A 17584-nucleotide genomic window follows, 5' to 3' on the forward strand; every position below is an offset into this window, starting at 1 on the left:
TAAAGATGTCATCATGACACTCATTATTATGTACAATTAATAATTGCTAGTAAAATGTTTTAAAATGACCTACTATTTAAACAGCGGCAGTTAGGAGTAAAAGGGATTGCATCCTGGACTAATGTGTGTTTTATCACAGAGGAGAGGATGCTGAGGTAACCTACAGAGTATTTGGTCCTGTAGTCAAGGTAACAAAACAAGACAGTGATGGCCAGGTCTACAGTAGTGTACCAGAGTCATTAACAGTCCTCAGTAGTGGGAGGCCACAGAACTCTCATCTAGGCTTCTAGACATCTGCTCCCTCTTGAGCCCTTCCCTTGGGAGACATTAGAGTAGACAGGCCCTGAAAAACAGGCAGGACTTCATTATATGGCTTTTTTAAAAGCATCATCACTGATGAAGTGGGACCTCTCAGTGATCCAGTTATTTTTCATTTGCTCATACTTCCTTAAAGTAAGCCCAATACACCCATTGTTCCACCAACTTGTGTCGAATGGATACTTTTGTCTGTCATTAGTACCACATCTAGAGTGAAGAAATGTTTGTTTATTTATGTCTCCCAGGGTAAAGGAACACAGCACTGGTTCTGTGTGCCACGACATAGTGGGTTTTCTCTTTCAACAAATGGAAGATAGTGCAGGAGAGAGTGAGTGAGCACAGACTCTCCTGGTGCTTTCCTTTCTCTCCCAGGGATTGATAAGGAAGTTTGCTCTGCTTCTTGAAGCCCCTCCCCACAGCTACAAGGTAAGTTTATATAGTACTATCTAGTGCCTGTCTCAATGCTGGCATGTAGACCAGCCCAAGCTAACTCACATGGTATGAAGCTTAACTCCCTGATGTCCCAAACCTATAAAAGTCAGAAATCCCTTTTCTTCTCCAGGTTTCGAGAGAAGGCTCTCTTTCTTCCTTCAGGGTCCTGCTAGGGCTCCTGATGGCCATGATGTGATTTCTCTCCTGAGTTGAAGCATCTCTTTCCCCTTTGGGAGCCTCATCTCCTATAAAAGGTCTTCCTGAAGGGTGATCTCATTTCAGCTCCTTCCCACGAGCTCAATACTGTTTTAAATTATAAAATCCTTAGAAAAAGAGCAGCAGTTACAGGAACGTGGAGTTTCCAGAAAAGGAGCCAGGCCTGCACGGAACATTCTACAAAGGCTACTTGAACTTCAGTGATTGCAAAAGGGGTTGGGATGTTGCGGATCAAGAGCCAAATTATTTTGAGCTAATTTTATTAATAGCCATTCATTGCCTACCTCCATGTCTGACCTGAAATCTTCGTGACTATGGGGTAAATCTTTCTGGGGTGTATTTAACTTGACAGACACCCAGCTTCCACAAGCTTCAAGTGCCATCAGGTAGCATCTGGGGGCTAAAGCAGAGGTTCCCACACTTGACTGGAACCTATCAACCTGGTATTTCAATCACTGCGTTTGAAAAATGATTTCATTCATGACCCTCTTTGTTCTTTGCCATAAAATTTAGGAAACTGCTTCCACATTGAAACATGATGTTTGAGGTACCTAAAATCTGCCTTCCTAGGACATGGTCACTCCATTTATTCTTTTTGGGATGAGAGGTGTTGTTTGTTTGTTTGTTTTCCCCTTAAATTTTTATATCATTACCTTTGTGCTCCCGTTTGGAATTTAGCTCTTTTCTTTGGATGTAGACCAGATCCAAATCCTCTGCTTCATTTACCTTAGGGGCTGATAAAGAACCTTGAACAGTTAGGGAAAAAACAAAACAACCCCCCCACGTGCATCAAGGAATACATTTAGTGTCAGAACATAGGTTTGCCATGCAGTCTAAGGGCAGACCACATTAGAATAGCATCTTCCTCCCATTTTCTCCCCAGTTCTCTCACCCAGAATAAGTGTTTTCAAGGTTCCCTCACGTGACCTGAGTATCCACACTCTGGACACACCCCTTCTCACCAGGTATTGGAAAACCATTTCCTTGACATTTTCATTAGGAAGGGTGATTATGTGACTGCTGTACTGTTTCTGACCTGGATGAACCTATGTCTGCTTATCCCTTGGTAAATTCCCCCTGGTATTCATTAACATACTGTCCAAGTCATATAGGCAAGAGTAAGATATAAAACAGAGCACCTGGAAAGGAGGAAATGGGGTCTCAAGATGAGGACGCAGGGTTAATATACAAATTGTCTTGGAGGGGCTGAGATTTATGGTGAGTTCTGTACCCCAATCTTTGTAAAGAAGGATATAGCGGTCACATGGTTCATGCAGAAAACTTAAGCTCTTCTGTAGTGTTTTGCTTCTGTCATTTTCTTTTTCTTTTCTTTTCTTTTTTTTTTGGTTCTTTTTTTCCGGAGCTGGGGACCGAACCCAGGGCCTTGTGCTTCCTAGGCAAGCGCTCTACCACTGAGCTAAATCCCCAACCCCTGCTTCTGTCATTTTCTATTTGGACTTAAAATCTTTTGATACAGAGTCTCACTACGTAGCCCTTGCTGGCCTGGAACTTGCTTTGCAGACCAGGGTGGCTTCAAATGCAAACAGATATGCTGACCTCTATGCTGGGATCAAAGGAGGTCTAGCTATTTTTGGCTTATTATAATCATCAACATACAACCATGATATTCTCATTTCACAGAGTGAGTCCTTAAAAAGTGCCTTCCATAAAGAACAAGAGAGACGAGAGGCTCATAAGGTCTCACCATTTCCTGAGTGGCAGTCCATAGTCACTGAGAGTGGGAGACTGTAAATAATACCCTAACCACTCCTCTGGGGACTGCTGATGTTCCCCCATAGAAGAATTAGGTGGGCTGGGTATTGGACCCTCACTTGAGTTTCTGGCTTCTCCCTCCTCTACCTCCCAGATATTTGTATATAATTCTGCCCTAACTGCATGTCTCATGGTCTTGAGAGGTAATAGAGTATATAAAGTGTGGTTAGTGAACTGAAGAGGGACTCTACCTATGCACTATGGGAAAGTTGTCATCCATGTGGAGATGAGACTTAATGATGGTGTGGTTGCTTTGGGGTCACTCACCCTTCTGTAAACAATCTATCACTCATGCATAGTAAGCAAGCTTAATAAATTCAATGGTTACCCAAGCTAAACTCTGGTAAAATCATCCTCAGTGCTCTTGTTGGGCCTTATAAGGGAATTGCTTCTTATGTCTCCCCAGGGAAGGAATGCCCATGAAAACAGGTTATAAGAATAAAAACACATGAAAGTAGAAAGGAGACTGATGGTAGCCTAGTGGTGGGGGCTCGGGCCTTTAATCACAGGCCTCGGCAGGAAGAGCCAGGTAGAGTTTTGAGTTCTGGTCTACAGAGTAAGTTCCGGGATAGCCACTACCACCCAGCATCATGAAACCTTTTAAAAATGCTGGATGTGGTGGTACACTTCTTTAATCCCAGTACTTGAAAAGCATAGGCAGGCAGATCTCTGAGTTTAAATCCAACCTAGGCTACATAGTGAATTCCAGGCCAGCCAGGACTACTCTGTCTCAAAGAAAAAAAAAACTTTTAAAAAAGAGACAAAAAAGGGAGTGCTTGGGAGACCTGATGATGAGGGTCTTTGATTTGGCAGGTGTGCTGCTCAGAAAATCTGGTAGCCACACAACTGTGCATACTGGGTATTGATAGGGAGGGGCTGTGCTAACCAGGAAGCATCCAGGTAAGTGAACAGGACAGGATTTACCCTTGGGCTTCCCAGAGTGGTAAATCCCATTTAGCACCTCTGGAAGATATTCTCTAGACCTTATAGAAGCAACTTAACTCCTGAGGACCTAACCCTAGCCCTAATAGGTAAAGGTCTGAGGTGAGTAGAGTACAGCATTGAGAAGGAAGACAGAGATAGTGATCTTAGGTGATAAGAAAGGACAGAGTACAGGCCAAAGGACAGGTGATGAGAAAAACCAGAACACAGGTGCTGAGGAAGGAAGGACAGGATTCAGGCAAGAGGACACATGAGTCACAAAAGAGGATGTAATGCTATTTTTCCAAGTTTCAGTTCTGTCACTTTTTTTCTTTTTTTCTTTTTTCCGTAGAGGATAGGCACATAAAAATGTAATGGATAATGAAAATGGGAAGCCCAAAGGGAAGCGCCACAGATTCAGAATGGCTGGGATAACTGTAGGGAAGCTCTCTGAGACGTATAGACTTTGGGACTGCTTGACTCTTTGAGTGGCATCCTTATATTTGCTGTGTGATATTTTTATTTGTGATTTAAAAAGTGGTTTTATTAAAATGTTTTATTCCCTTATGAAAAAGTCTGTACATTTCAGACTCATGGTATACAGAAAGGGAGCTAAGCTTCCTTCCTTCCTTCCTTCTTTCCTTCCTTCCTTCCTTCATGTATGTGAATACATTGCCACTGTCTTCAGACACACCAGAAGAGGGCATCGGATCCCATTACAGATGGTTGTGAGCCACCATGTGGTTGCTGGGATTTGAACTCAGGACCTCTGGAAGAGCAGACAGTGCTCTTAACCACTGAGCCATCTCTCCAGTCCCTAAGCCATGTTCCTTAGGGCAGGAACTGTCTAGTCTTGTTTGTTGATTTGCCATGAGGAATCACATTCCCTTTTTATAAAATGCAAGAGTAACAAAGGCAATACTTACAGAACACATCCCCTCGGAGGGGTCGCTCCTGTTCCACCTCATTCCTCAGGGCTTTCTCACTTTTCTCTTCTTCAAGCCTCTTTCTCTTTCTCTCTTCCTTCCTTTTCTGTTCCCCACCAGAGTTTCTGCCTCTGGAAACACCCTCCTCAGAGCTGTAAGGCAAGTTGACCTTAGGGGCTCGTGTACTGGTGGGTCTTGGGGTGACATTTTTAAGCTTCACCTTTTTCTTCATGGTGTGCTTGTGAGCCAGTAACTTCTTGATTCGGTCTTTGATGGTCCCTGGTGCTGTGAGTATTTCCTTCACAGAATGTTCTGGGATCACTGAGCCAAAAAACAACACAGGAGAATTCATTCTCATTTTGTTGAGGTCATTTATGAACAAGAGACCATTTTGGAAGTGTTCAAGCGCAAGAAGTCAATGCTTCCAGAATCAGCCCCAAAGAAAGACCTCTAGAACACTCCCTTCAAGTCTCAGGCAATGTCATCGAAGACAGTGTGGAAAAATATGAGGGCCAGAGAGGATGAGGAACTGTGATTTAGAGCACTGTTCTCTGGATGTGACCTGGGCATATCACACATACGAACTGACAGTAGCTATGGTAACCTGCACAAGATGGAGCCTACCAACATTTCTTTATGGAGGAAGGGTTTATGAGGGTCCACCTTCTCAGAGGAGCTGTTGGCAGTTGATGGTTACTGGGGGAAGGGGAGTCATTTTCTTCAATGGCGTAGATATTAGGAAACTGCCCAGCTTCAATAGATAACCCCCGCCCCGTGCTCAGGTAAACAACTCTAATTAAATCCAGGAGGTTACTCTCCTCCCCACCCCTAAGAAAAACACAGAATCATAACCACCAAGACATGAAACTAGCAGGAAGACTTTAGAAAAAGGGATTCAGCAGGAGTGGGATGAGAGGCTAATGTGTGTGTGTGTGTGTGTGTGTGTGTGTGTGTGTGTGTGTGTGTGTGTGTGTGTGTGTGAAAATGACCAAAATAATTAGATACGTGTATGAAATTGTTAAATAATAAAGAAAATAAAGTTAAAAATTATCAGGCAGGCTGGATACTCTTCATGGGCTGGGCCACTTCTGGCTCTTCTTCCTATGTCCCTGACCACATATTGTTGCAAGTAAAGAACAGCGATGGATAAAGAAGGAGAAAGTATCAGAATTGTTGTTTAAATCTGGAACATCATGTGAAAGAGAGAGAATATTAAAGTCACTCCCCTTGTTACTCTGTTGCTTGATTTTTGGCTACAAGAATGGGGTCTGACTGGTTCTGGGCGGAGCCACGACTTTCTAACTCATCAGAAAGATTCCAAGCTTCTCACCTACCAGGAGGCTTTCTGATAAAGAACAAAGATAAACACTCCCGTCCCTTTTCAAGAGTTAATTCAGCTGGGCGGTGGTGGCGCCTGTAGTCTGAGTGCCTTCGGTCTGAGCACTCTGGGAGGCAGAGGTGGGCATTTCACTGAGTTTGCGGCTAGTCTACAGAGTTCCACGATAGCCAGGGATACACAGATAAACCTTATCTCAAAAAGCCGGCCTCTCAGTCAGTTGTGGGGGATGGGGGGGGAACCACACCTCAGAAAAGCAGTCTATTCCAGAGACTTGGTTATTCCTTTTTAGGTGAACATACACAATAGTGGATTTTCATTGTGGCATTTTCATACTGTCCCAGAGACTTTTGTAAAAAGCATATCCCTGACCTTGACATACTGGCCAACCTACTTGGTCCTTTTGCACATTATCCACTCTGACCCTGTGAGAGCATTTCCCTCTTCCGCTACCCTTTTGGTCACTGCCCCACTTAAGTCCCTGATAGTGCTTCCTGTTATTCTGAGATAAACATCAGCTGTCTTCTTTACTGCACTCTGTATATCTTACCTGAATATTTCAATGGAAATTATAAGGACCAGAGAGCAAAGGGAAGGCCAAAGTTACATTTTGGTTGTAGGGAAATGCTAGTGTAAAAGAATTTGCTTACGGTCACTTAGCTAGCTAGTAGCAGAGTGAGGACTTGAAAGCCACTTACAGGAATACCTTCTATTTTCTACCATTTCTGCAATGGACTTATTTCTGCTTTAAGGTTAACAGTTACTTTTCTCCAGACTGACTCAAATTCCTTGAGAGCTGTGATTCAAGGACACATGTTACTGTTTTACAAGGAAATCCAACTGATGTTAAAAAAGTAAGTTATTACTGTTTTACTATTTTTTGTGTTTTAAAAACAGCACTCTCTCTCTCTCTCTCTCTCTCTCTCTCTCTCTCTCTCTCTCTCTCTCTCTCTCTCTCTCTCTGCATGTTCACGGGTGAGTGTTGGCACAAGCACGCCATAATGTGTGTGTGGAGGTCCAAGCAGAATCTCAGGCATTGGTCATCTCTTTCCACCCTGTTTGAGACAGGGTCTCCCTGTTTGCCACTGCACATGCAAAGCTAGCTGGCCTCAGATTTTCTGGGGATTCTCTTGTCCCCATTTCCTATCTCACCATAGTACTGGTATGTGTTACCATTTCCAGCTTTAGTGAGAGTCCTGGGGATTCAAATGTAGGCCCTTATGCTTGTATGGCAAGCACTTTACCCATAAGAGCCCATAAGTGATTTAAAAAAGCATATCAGTGCCATTGTGTTGGTTCAATGGATAAAGGCTTTTGCCTCACAAGCTTGGCAAATGGAGAGAACTGACTCCACGAAGTATTTTCTGACTGCCACACTTGCACCAGGGCACGGGCACAGCCCACCACATTCCATGTACATACAAGCAACAAATATAAATTAAATAAAATAAAAATGTAAATTTAAAAATTAAAAATACTAATTTTGGAAACCAGGCTTGGGAGCGTAGCTCCCTTAGTAGTGTGCTTGTGGAGGGTGTACAGAGCCTTGTGTTTGATCCCCAACACTGACTAAATTGGGGCACATGCCTGTAATGTAAGAAATTAGGACATAAGCAGGAGGTTCAGAAGTTCACTATGATCCTCAGCTACACAGGAAGTTCAAGGCCAACTGGGGATCCATGAGATCCTGTCCCAAAATGAAATAAACAAAAGTCCTTCAAAAGTATCATGAGGAGCAAACATATTTTTAGTATCTTCTGGGCAAGTAGTAAACCCTGTATGTGGATATCGGTTTATTCTGCAAGGATTGTTTCACTTAATAGTAAACAATATTGTTTAGTTTTGTAAACGCTAGTAGATAGTCTGTGTGTCATCAGGAGCCTTGGCTGGATGAGGTCATAGGATGTGAGGCAAGTCAGCCTATGATTTACAGTCATATGAGACTTGTGCCAAAGGACATAGAGACTATTTGAGACGGGGCAGTAAACAATTCTAGAGCAGGTAGGGCGGCACATCCCTGTGATCCCAGCACTCAGAAAGCTGAGACAGGATAGTAGTCAGCTCACGGCTATCCTGGGCTACAGAGTGAGTATTAGGAAGCCACAACTACATTGCAAACAAACAAACAAACAAATAATCAAGGCTGGGAGATTACTCAGCTCATTAGAAGTGCTTGATACATAACCCTGGTACTGACTCCAAAAAGTTTTCTCTGACCTCCACATGCACACTGTGGTATGTTATGCATGCTCCCATGAATGTCATGCATATCCACAACACCCACTACACACAAAATAATAATAATAAAAATCAAAACAAACAAACCAAATGAAAACAGAACACAGCACAACAAAGACAAGTCTAATCACAGGGAGCCAGGATTCAAAGAGGAATAAACCTAACTATCATTAGCATTATTACTATTGTTCTTGGTCTTTTGAGACATGAGACAGTGTCTCAAGTAGTGCGGGTTGAACTCACTATGTAGCCAAAGAGGCCCTTGAAGTCCTTATCCTCCTAACTCTCCATGTGTTGGGAGATACAGATACAGTTCCCTATGTTGACTGCTTGACTTTAAACACTATAGGACTCTGTTTACCAGGATACGGCCAGCACTGTAAGCATAGATAGCTTGACCTGGCAGGAATTCCAGGAACTCTCTAGGTTTTCCAGTGTTCATTTATACCACCACCACCACCAACCACCACCACCAACCACCACTACCAACCACCACCACCAACTACCACCAACAACTACCACCAACAACTACCACCATTACTTCTACTACCACCATCATTATTATTTTGGTCCTTGAAATCTGCCACTCCCAAACAGAAGTGATAAGAGCTGCTATCTAATTGTTCTAATTGTACATGTTTCTTTCTAGGGTGTGAAAAACTCCAAGGGCTTGGATGAAGAACTTAGTACCATAAGATGGTGGCGCCTCTGTCAGCTTGAGTCCCTTCCCAAGTAAGAAAACATTACATCAGTCATGGTGCTCATGGGAAATAATTTTTCCTGTTGTTCTAGTTTTACAGAAGTAGATTTTCTAGTTGTAGGTCTGGCTTATGCATTCATAGTCTAAAATCACTACCATTTAAGATGGAAGGGTCCAACACACACACACACACACACACACACACACACACACACACACACACACACACACGCACACCACACGACACGCACACGCACACACACACACATGCACACACACACACACACATGCACACACACCACACACACACATGCACACACACACCACACACACCACACACATACACACACACACACACACACACAGAGACAGACAGACAGACACAGAAAGAAAGAGAGACAGAGACAGAGACAGAGACACAGAGAGAGACAGAGACACACAGAGAGACTGAGACACAGAGAGAATGTGGACTTTAGGATGATAAGAAGTGATGACTAGCACATCCTACTTTGTCTTGGTTGCTGTTCCGGAAAAAGTCCTGATGAAAGTGTTGGGACCAGAAAAATAAGAAATATGCCCTTGTGTGTTTGTTTTCCCCACCCTAGGTTTTTTTGCTTGTTTGTTTTTGAGACAGGGTCTCATGCTGGGCTCAAAGTCACTATGTATTGGAGGATGACCTTGAATGTTTGAGCTTCCTGTTTCCATCTCTTCCAAGTACTGGGATTACCATACCTAGTTTATTTGGTACTGCAATGCAGGCTTTAAATATATTAGGCACTCTATTAACTGAATTAGCATCCCAGCCCTCGATCTTTCAGTTTTGTCCCTGCCTAGGACTTTTTGAGTGCCAGAACACAGCACAACTAGGAAAGATATACATGCACACACACACACACACACACACACACACACACACACACACACACACACACACACACACACACACTCACAGAGGGACGCTGTCTGGATAGAGTGCTTTGTGGGGGGGAAGATAGCAAAACTGTCATGACCCAATGCTACTTACCAGAACACTGCAGTCCATTCCCCCTATATCCCTGCTTGCATTTGCACTTGAAGGATCCTTGGGTATTGAGGCAATTGGCATGGGGGCTGCACGTATGGGTATTCAGAGCGCACTCATTTATATCTGAAAAGGGGGAACATTCCAGTGAACAGCTTTGATAAAACAGCTTGCGGAAGGAGTAGCCTTTTCACCTGAGCAACTTCAAGGTCAACCACTCAACACTTCAGCAGACTAAGTGCTGCCTGAGAGCGGAGAGGTGTTCAGAACCAGAGGCCTTTTGGCCAAGAGCCCTGGCTTTGCCTGGCGCCTGCCTGGTATGTAAGGAGGGTACCTGCAACTCACCTCCCCCAGAGCAACTTCACTGCTTGCTCATTATTAATGTGAGAGAAATCAGCCAAGATGTCTGGCGTTTCTCCCTTCTCCTCTCATCCACACAATCGGGAACTAAGTAACAGATTCAGAAAATAAATGCTAAATTTTGTTTTGGTTTGATTTTACCATGTCATCTGAAACTAAGGAACAATATTAGAAAATAATTTCTAATTTTGGCTTGAAATTCCTCACAAACAAAAGACAGGATCAGTCAGGAACCTCTGCCATTGTCTGAATTCATAGGCATGGGCATTTTGTTCAGAACCTGTCAGAGAAAAGGGTCAGGCTGGTTTGAGCTCGTCTAGTTGGATTTAGAGGTGGAAAATTGGCCAGATTCCACTCAGGAGGGAGCTTCAAGTGCTCTACTCTCCACCTTCTGCCCTGTCTATGCTTTTGTAGATACAAGCTCAGAAACCAGTGTATTGTTTTGAACTCAGTCACAAAAGGCGCTCTGATGCTAATATTAACTGCTGTTAGTACATCAGATATTTGCTTCTTGGGAAGCTGTGTGCATTCCCAATGTGTTGTGGAGGGGAGCATCCTTGTAGTGTCAAGGAACTGGGCAACATTGCACTGCTGTCATGGATTGCACAGCTGGCTGAATTGACAGGCTAGGATGAGCTCTAAGCTTATGCCAAACATGAATTTTACTTGCCTGCTTAGGGTAGTTTTCATATCTAAGAAGATTTGAGGGACTAGCTGTGGTGGTCTCCCAAGATGGTTCACAAACCAGCACGGTGATACAAGACATGTCCTAAGAAGCCCAAGTACAGGATTGAGAGAATGATATTTTCTCCAACAGTTAGCTTTCCGTGTCATGTGAATTCCTTTGCCACCAAAGTTATATGAGTGAATAGAGAGCTAGAGGCAGCCCAAATTTCTCTTCACTGTAGGGCAGTATATCAAGGGCAATGGTCATGTATATCTGACTTCACAAGCTCTTCGAGGTCTGGAATCTCTTCACTAAGAGATGAAAATGTTTTAATATGAGACTAATAGCTGAGTAATAACAGTATTAATTAGCACAGAGTGATGTTATTTAATGCTTGAACTACAAAATGGCTAAAAGAAGAAAGAACATGAGCCCCTTCATATAATTTTCCTTTAAAAAATTGTTGTGTGCCTGCACATGTGTGTGCATTTGAGTACACGTGCACACAGATGTGTGTGCCTATGTTTACAGCAGAGGCAAGAAAAGTATCCTCTTTTATGAGTCTCTGCCTATTCATTTTGAGGCAAAGTCTCTCTCCCGGGGGCTCCTGTGTTCCTAGGTATGCCGGAAGCTAGCAGATCCCCAGTGATCTACCTGTTCCTCGTCTCTAGAGCTGGAGCTTCCAGTATTTTCTGGGATACTTTGCTTGTTATTTGGGTGCTTAGATCCAAATTTAGGTCCTTGTGATTGTAAGTACTGAACCACCTCTCCAGTCTCCTTCACACATTTTTATAAAGCCAATCCAATGAAAGACATTAGGAACAGACCACTGAGATCTTCTTAATCTTGTAGCAAATGTAAATACTTCTTTATTGCTTCCATTCATAGGTGTGTAGTTGGAGATAGAACAAGACATATAAACTAAATAAAAACTTAACACATTGTTAAAAACCCTCATAGAAATTGCTCAAGATATTTGCCTCCATGATAGCATTATATTCATTTGTTTCCATTACTATAGACCTGGCTTCATAATTAATCTCACTGGAGATACCTAAATGTCAGACATATCAGTGGGTATTTTGTTTATTTTTCTTTATGTGTGTATATGTGTGTATATGGTGTGTGTGTGTGTGTGTGTGTGTGTGTGTGTGTGTGTATGTGTGTTGTCCAGCTGGTCAGTATAGTAGATTGAATGAATATAAAAATGTCTGTAGAGAAAGCCTGCAGGCTTGGAGGCAAGGGAGGAAAAACCACTGGATCTTACCTACACAATCATATCGGCGACTGATATATTTCAGTTCAAAACCAATGTGACATTTGCAGTAGTAGCTTCCAAATGTGTTCACACATCTTCGATTGGAAGGACAGACTGCTTTGCTAGAAGCACATTCATCGATATCTGGAATAGAGGTGTAGAAGCTCTCAGAGGTTGCAGGAAGAGGACTCCAACACATGTACATGCACAGGTACCCACCTCAACCCCCAGCACACAATGCTCAAGCAATGATCAGTCTTCTTGCCTAGGAAACCAAGTGTCTGCTGTCAAAGTCAAGTCTTCAAGAAGTATTTTAGATCTTCACCAGGCACATGCCCAGCTCTTTAGCTTATAGGTTCATACAAACTATGTCCAGCTTTTGGAGATGTTACTTGGCTACTATAAAGTCATTATTTGTGTCTCTCTCTCTCTCTCTCTCTCTCTCTCTCTCTCTCTCTCTCACACACACACACACACACACACACACACACATCCTAGGTTGGCCTCAGACTCACTATGTAGCCAACGATGACCTTTCACTCCTCATCCTCCTGCCTCCATGTTCCTAGTGCTGGGATTACAGACCACCATGCCTTGTTTATGTGGTGCTGGGGATGGAACACAGGATTGCATGTTTGCTAGGTACGCGCTCTGTCAACTGAATTCTATCTCCAGTCTATATCTGCTCGTGTGTCAGGCCCCAGCTCTTCTAGGGCCGAGTGTGTGTCTAGCATGTGGTACCTATGCTTTACGTATGTGATAGTGACTATTTTCCCAAGTAACTAATTATATTGTATAACACACAATTTTTGAAAGTGAGGCCAGCCATACTCCCAGCAACCCAAAGACACGAAATTTAAGATTTGCATTTTGTAAAAGCATTAAACAGCTCTTCTGGTAAGATTGACTGGTAAGTATAATTGTGTAACAATGAAGCTTAAACCAATTATATAGGCATGTTACTTTTCTCCCGAGTGAGTGATGTCACATGGGGTGGGGGTGGGGCAGCTGACAGCTAGGCTGAGCAATTTGCTTTAACTTCCAGATATCAAGTATGTTGGACCTTTGGTTAAGCATGGAAGTTGATGCTGGCTTATTATTTTCATTTCACAATCCCCCTCTCCTCCCCTTCCCCATCCCACGAGTGAATGCTAGGGATCAATCTGGGAACACATTGGGGACACATGTATGTATGGTGAGTACTTCACTGACTGAACTTTCCTGCTGCACTCTTAAAATACCAAGTAAGTATTGAATTGAGCACAATTAATCCAGCATTCAGGAGGCAGAGCCAGGCAGATATAGGTAAGTTCGAGGCCAGCCTGGTTTATAGAGAGAGTTCCAGGACAGACAACCAGGGCTGTTACACAGAGAAACCCTGTCTTGAAAACCAAACAACGAGGTTGGGGATTTAGCTCAGGGGTAGAGCGCTTGCCTAGGAAGGCCAAGGCCCTGGGTTCAACCCCCAACCCCAAAAAAAAAAACAAAAAAAAAAAAAAAAAAAAGAAAAAAAAAGAAAACCAAACAACAACAGCAACAAAGCAAAGCAAGACAAAACAAAAAACAACAAAAGAAAACAGAGTTGAATATACATGTGTACTTTTTAAAAAGTACTTCCTTGACCTATACAGCCAAGCTTACTTTACATACAAAATTCATCAAACTATATCCATTTAAGATAAATGAACATCCAGCATCCTGATGGAAAAATATTTCTAGTACATTGAAGAGGTGTTGTTACATCATGCTTATATTTTTAAATCAAAGAAAATGAGCTGTTTCAAGATTCCGGTCTCATTGGCTCTCCCTTATTGAGAGTATGCATTCACTTGATCTAAATGTTACATGTATTTGGTGCAATATGCTTGTTAGGAATATATACAGTTAGATGATTGAACATAGTTCAAACTCATAAAAGTAACCAAAATGCAAAAATGGATGGAATGGCGGTTCAGCCACCAAGGGAGCTGTGAGGCTCAGCCCTCAAAGGTTCCATAGCTGCCCATGGCTGCCTGCTAGACGTATTCCCGCGTCCTACTGTGAGGACTCACCCTCGAACAGCATCTCATAAAGGAACAGCAGGATTTGGTGGAGAGGTGAGCCAAAATCCTTGCCTGAGAGGGAATTCCAAGAGGCAGCTCTTCCCAGAGTTCTGGTTTGAATGTGAAGTGTTCTCTGTAGGCTCATGCATTGGAATACTTGGTCTCTGGTGACATTTGGAAAGACCGTGGTGCTTTTAGGAGGGGGAGCCTAAGGGAAAGAAGGGAGTGACTGGGGACAGGACTTGAAGTCTATTTCTCTGCTTTCTGAATGTGGGTGCTGCCTCACCTCCCACTCCTGCTACAACGAATCTTCCACTACGGTATTCTCCACATCCTCTCAAATTATAAGTCAAAATGTAACCTTCCTCCCTTAAGGTTCTTCTTGTCAAGTATCTGGGTCAAAACAATGAGAAAAGTAACAAATACAGTTGGTCTCCCAGAGGTACTGAGAGCGCACTGAATCTGCTCACTGAATTCACTCAGTGCTGGTGCTTGCCTTTCCCTGAGATATTTCCTAAGTGCTCAACCAGTGTTTCCTGGGATCATTTACTGAACCAACTATGTGCTCCATTTCTGTGAACTCACAAGGTAAGATGTCCAATAAAACAAGGGAAAGCAAGGAAATTCAAGCTTTAGGCCACAACTTTTACTAAATTTACAGCTATAAATGAACGGTTTATATATTTAATTGATACTGATTTAATCTGTCCATTTTGTTTAGCCAGAAATAACAATGAAATTATATTTTTACTTTTCTGAGACACTATGTCATCGTGTATTTCTGGCTGACTTGGAACTCACTATGTAGACCAAGCTGGCCTTGAACTCACAGAAGTCTTCTTGACCCTGCCTACTGTGTGCTGGATAGTTTTTATAAAGACTTTTTTTTTTTTTGAGACAGAGTCTAAGGTAATCCAGAGTAGTCTTGAACTTGCTGAGGATGACCTCTGACCTCCCTGATGACCTCTGGACTCTCTGCTCTCATCTGCTGAATACCATGGTTACAGGTATAGAGTATACCTGGTTTGTTCAGTGGTGGGGATTGAGCTCAAGGGTTTGTGAATTCTAGGCAAACACTCTCTCACTAAGTTCCAGCCCCATCCCTTAGAGCAAGTTTTTAAAGAGAATATGAAAAAGCATTTAAAACACTGCCTAAACTTCACGGGAAGCATATACTATTTTCACTAAATTAATACTGAGAACAAAAAAGTAAACACATGTTTTCCAGGAAAATGATAGCAAGGACTTGAAACAAATCCCAATGGCTCGTAAGGTTAAATACATGGTGTAGTGTCAGTCGCATGATAATTGAAGTCAGATATGCAGTGGCAATACAGTAAATAAAAGAACCTTTATGCTGTATTCATTCTGGCACTCGGCAGTATAGACTACTAGAAGACTGGTTTTCCTTTATATCCCAAAGTATTTAGAGAGCACAAATGACTGAAGATACGTCACAGACAGAGACCAGTACTTTGAAGCATTCACTGTATCTAGTCAACACAAGCCTAGTGATGAATGAACGTGGAGTTCAGTGGAGAAAGGAGAGAGGGGAACAAAGGGTGAACGGAGAGGGATGGAGAGGAATGGAGGTGACGCTGTCTCTTTTACCTAGGCACACTCTTCCGTTTGGGCCCAGGTGGAGGCCAGAGGATGGACACACACATCGTGGCCCTTCCGCTGTGTCTTCACAGCCGTACTGGCAGTTTATTCTGGCACATGTCCTGGAGTCTGCAAAAAATACAAAAACAGTCAAAGATTAACTAAGAAATTCTCCCAACTCTCTGGTGTGAAATGCAATCCGTCTCGGGTCAGGCTTCATGGTCTGAGTCCCAAATGGAAAGCCACAAGGAATCTGGCAGGAGCATTGTCCTGCTGGCCTCTGGGAATCACCTCATTCACACATGGTCTGTTTTGTTGGCCAACACACTGCATTTGACTATCTCTAGGCAAAACATACAGCTCTGACTGAACCCGGTCCCCCAACCCAATCTTTTAAATGGAGACATTGTTTCATGTATCTCAGCTTGGCCTTGAATTTACTATATGGTCTTGAAACTTCTGATTCTCCATTTCCAAAATTCTGAGAGACACAGTAATGTGGCAGTACACCTGGTTTACACAACACTGAGGCTCGAACCCAGGGTCTGTATAAGCTAGGTGAGCATGAAACCAACTGACCTCCATTCTCAGCCCTTCTCTTGCCTTTTATATGCACTCGGATTAATATGTCACTTGGCCAGTGTCTAGAGGATGGAAAGTAACTGCTGAACTAAATTATCAATGTGAACAGTTAGCGTAAGAGAACTCTAGAGATCTTTGCACAAATGTGGAGACTCATTGAGCATCACTCAAGCCAAACTTGGTGAAAGTGAGGGCCAGAAGAGCTCTTGCAGAATCCAGGACCAACCTGTATTTACCACATCACTACAGGTAGGTCCTGGGTTCTACAAGAGCTCTTCTGGTCCCTGTATTCACCATTGTGAAAATGTGTATCTGACAATCCAGATATTTGTCTGGCTTCCCTTGCAGCAAAGACTGGCTACATGTCTCTGTGTGGCTAAAGGGAAAAATAAAGATAAGTCTACAAGAGGGACTGCGGATGGAGGTCACATGTTTGAGTGCCTAGCTTGCCTGGCATGCATGAGGCATAGGGTTTGACCCCTAGTGCCACACTACAGGTCTTTACTTCCACGGTGTCCTTCAGCCTAGCTGGCCTGGAAACATAGGGACTCTTCTATTTCTGCTCCATGTCTTCCTAAAGCATTGTTGAGATTCCAGACCCTTGTGCTATGTGTTTTGTTTTTACAAGGGCTCTGGAGATTGGAACTCAGGTCCTCATACTGACAGGACAAGTGTTTTTTTTTTTTTTACTACTGATTCATCTCCTAGCCTTCTTAATACCACTTATATTCCAAGATGAGTGATCAAAGGCACGATTTTGGTAAATAACTCTATTTACCCTCCTCAATAAAATGCTAGTCACCCAGAGGGACCAAAGGCAATGAAATGGGCTAGGAGGAAAACAGATCAGTACCCAGGAAAGCTTTAAATGTGGAGGCACAGATAATCCCCAGAGGTAAAGGAGGAGCCGGTAGGGATGGAGACCTAAGGCAAGGAAACAAACACCTACTGATGGTTATACTAGTCACTTCTTTTCTCTGTAGCCATCTTCTTGGAAACTTAATCATGAAGATGAAGTATCTTTCCACTTGGGGAACAAGATCTCTTTTGGCATGGAATGAGCTCTCCTGTAATGTTTTCAGAATCATCCATCAGCATCTATGTTTTTAAAAAGTGTGAAGAGATCGCTGGAAAACGCCTCATTGGGGAGGCACAAGATAAGGAAGTCCTGGCCAAACGCTAGTTGCTGCTA

The 17584-nt window shown here is 43.0% G+C and overlaps 1 protein-coding gene across 1 annotated transcript in view; it reads right to left on the reverse strand.

The window, feature by feature from the left end:
• Egfl6 (EGF like domain multiple 6) overlaps nt 1-17584 on the reverse strand; it is a 57448-nt gene that overhangs the window by 9987 nt on the left and 29877 nt on the right. The window contains 5 exon segments of the mRNA XM_032889925.1: nt 1620-1700; nt 4587-4907; nt 9885-10007; nt 12176-12310; nt 15820-15939. Of these exon segments, the coding sequence (XP_032745816.1) occupies nt 1620-1700; nt 4587-4907; nt 9885-10007; nt 12176-12310; nt 15820-15939 (780 nt within the window).

This window comes from Rattus rattus, chromosome X (genome assembly GCF_011064425.1).
Source record: "Rattus rattus isolate New Zealand chromosome X, Rrattus_CSIRO_v1, whole genome shotgun sequence".
NCBI classification, from domain to species: Eukaryota; Metazoa; Chordata; class Mammalia; order Rodentia; family Muridae; genus Rattus; species Rattus rattus.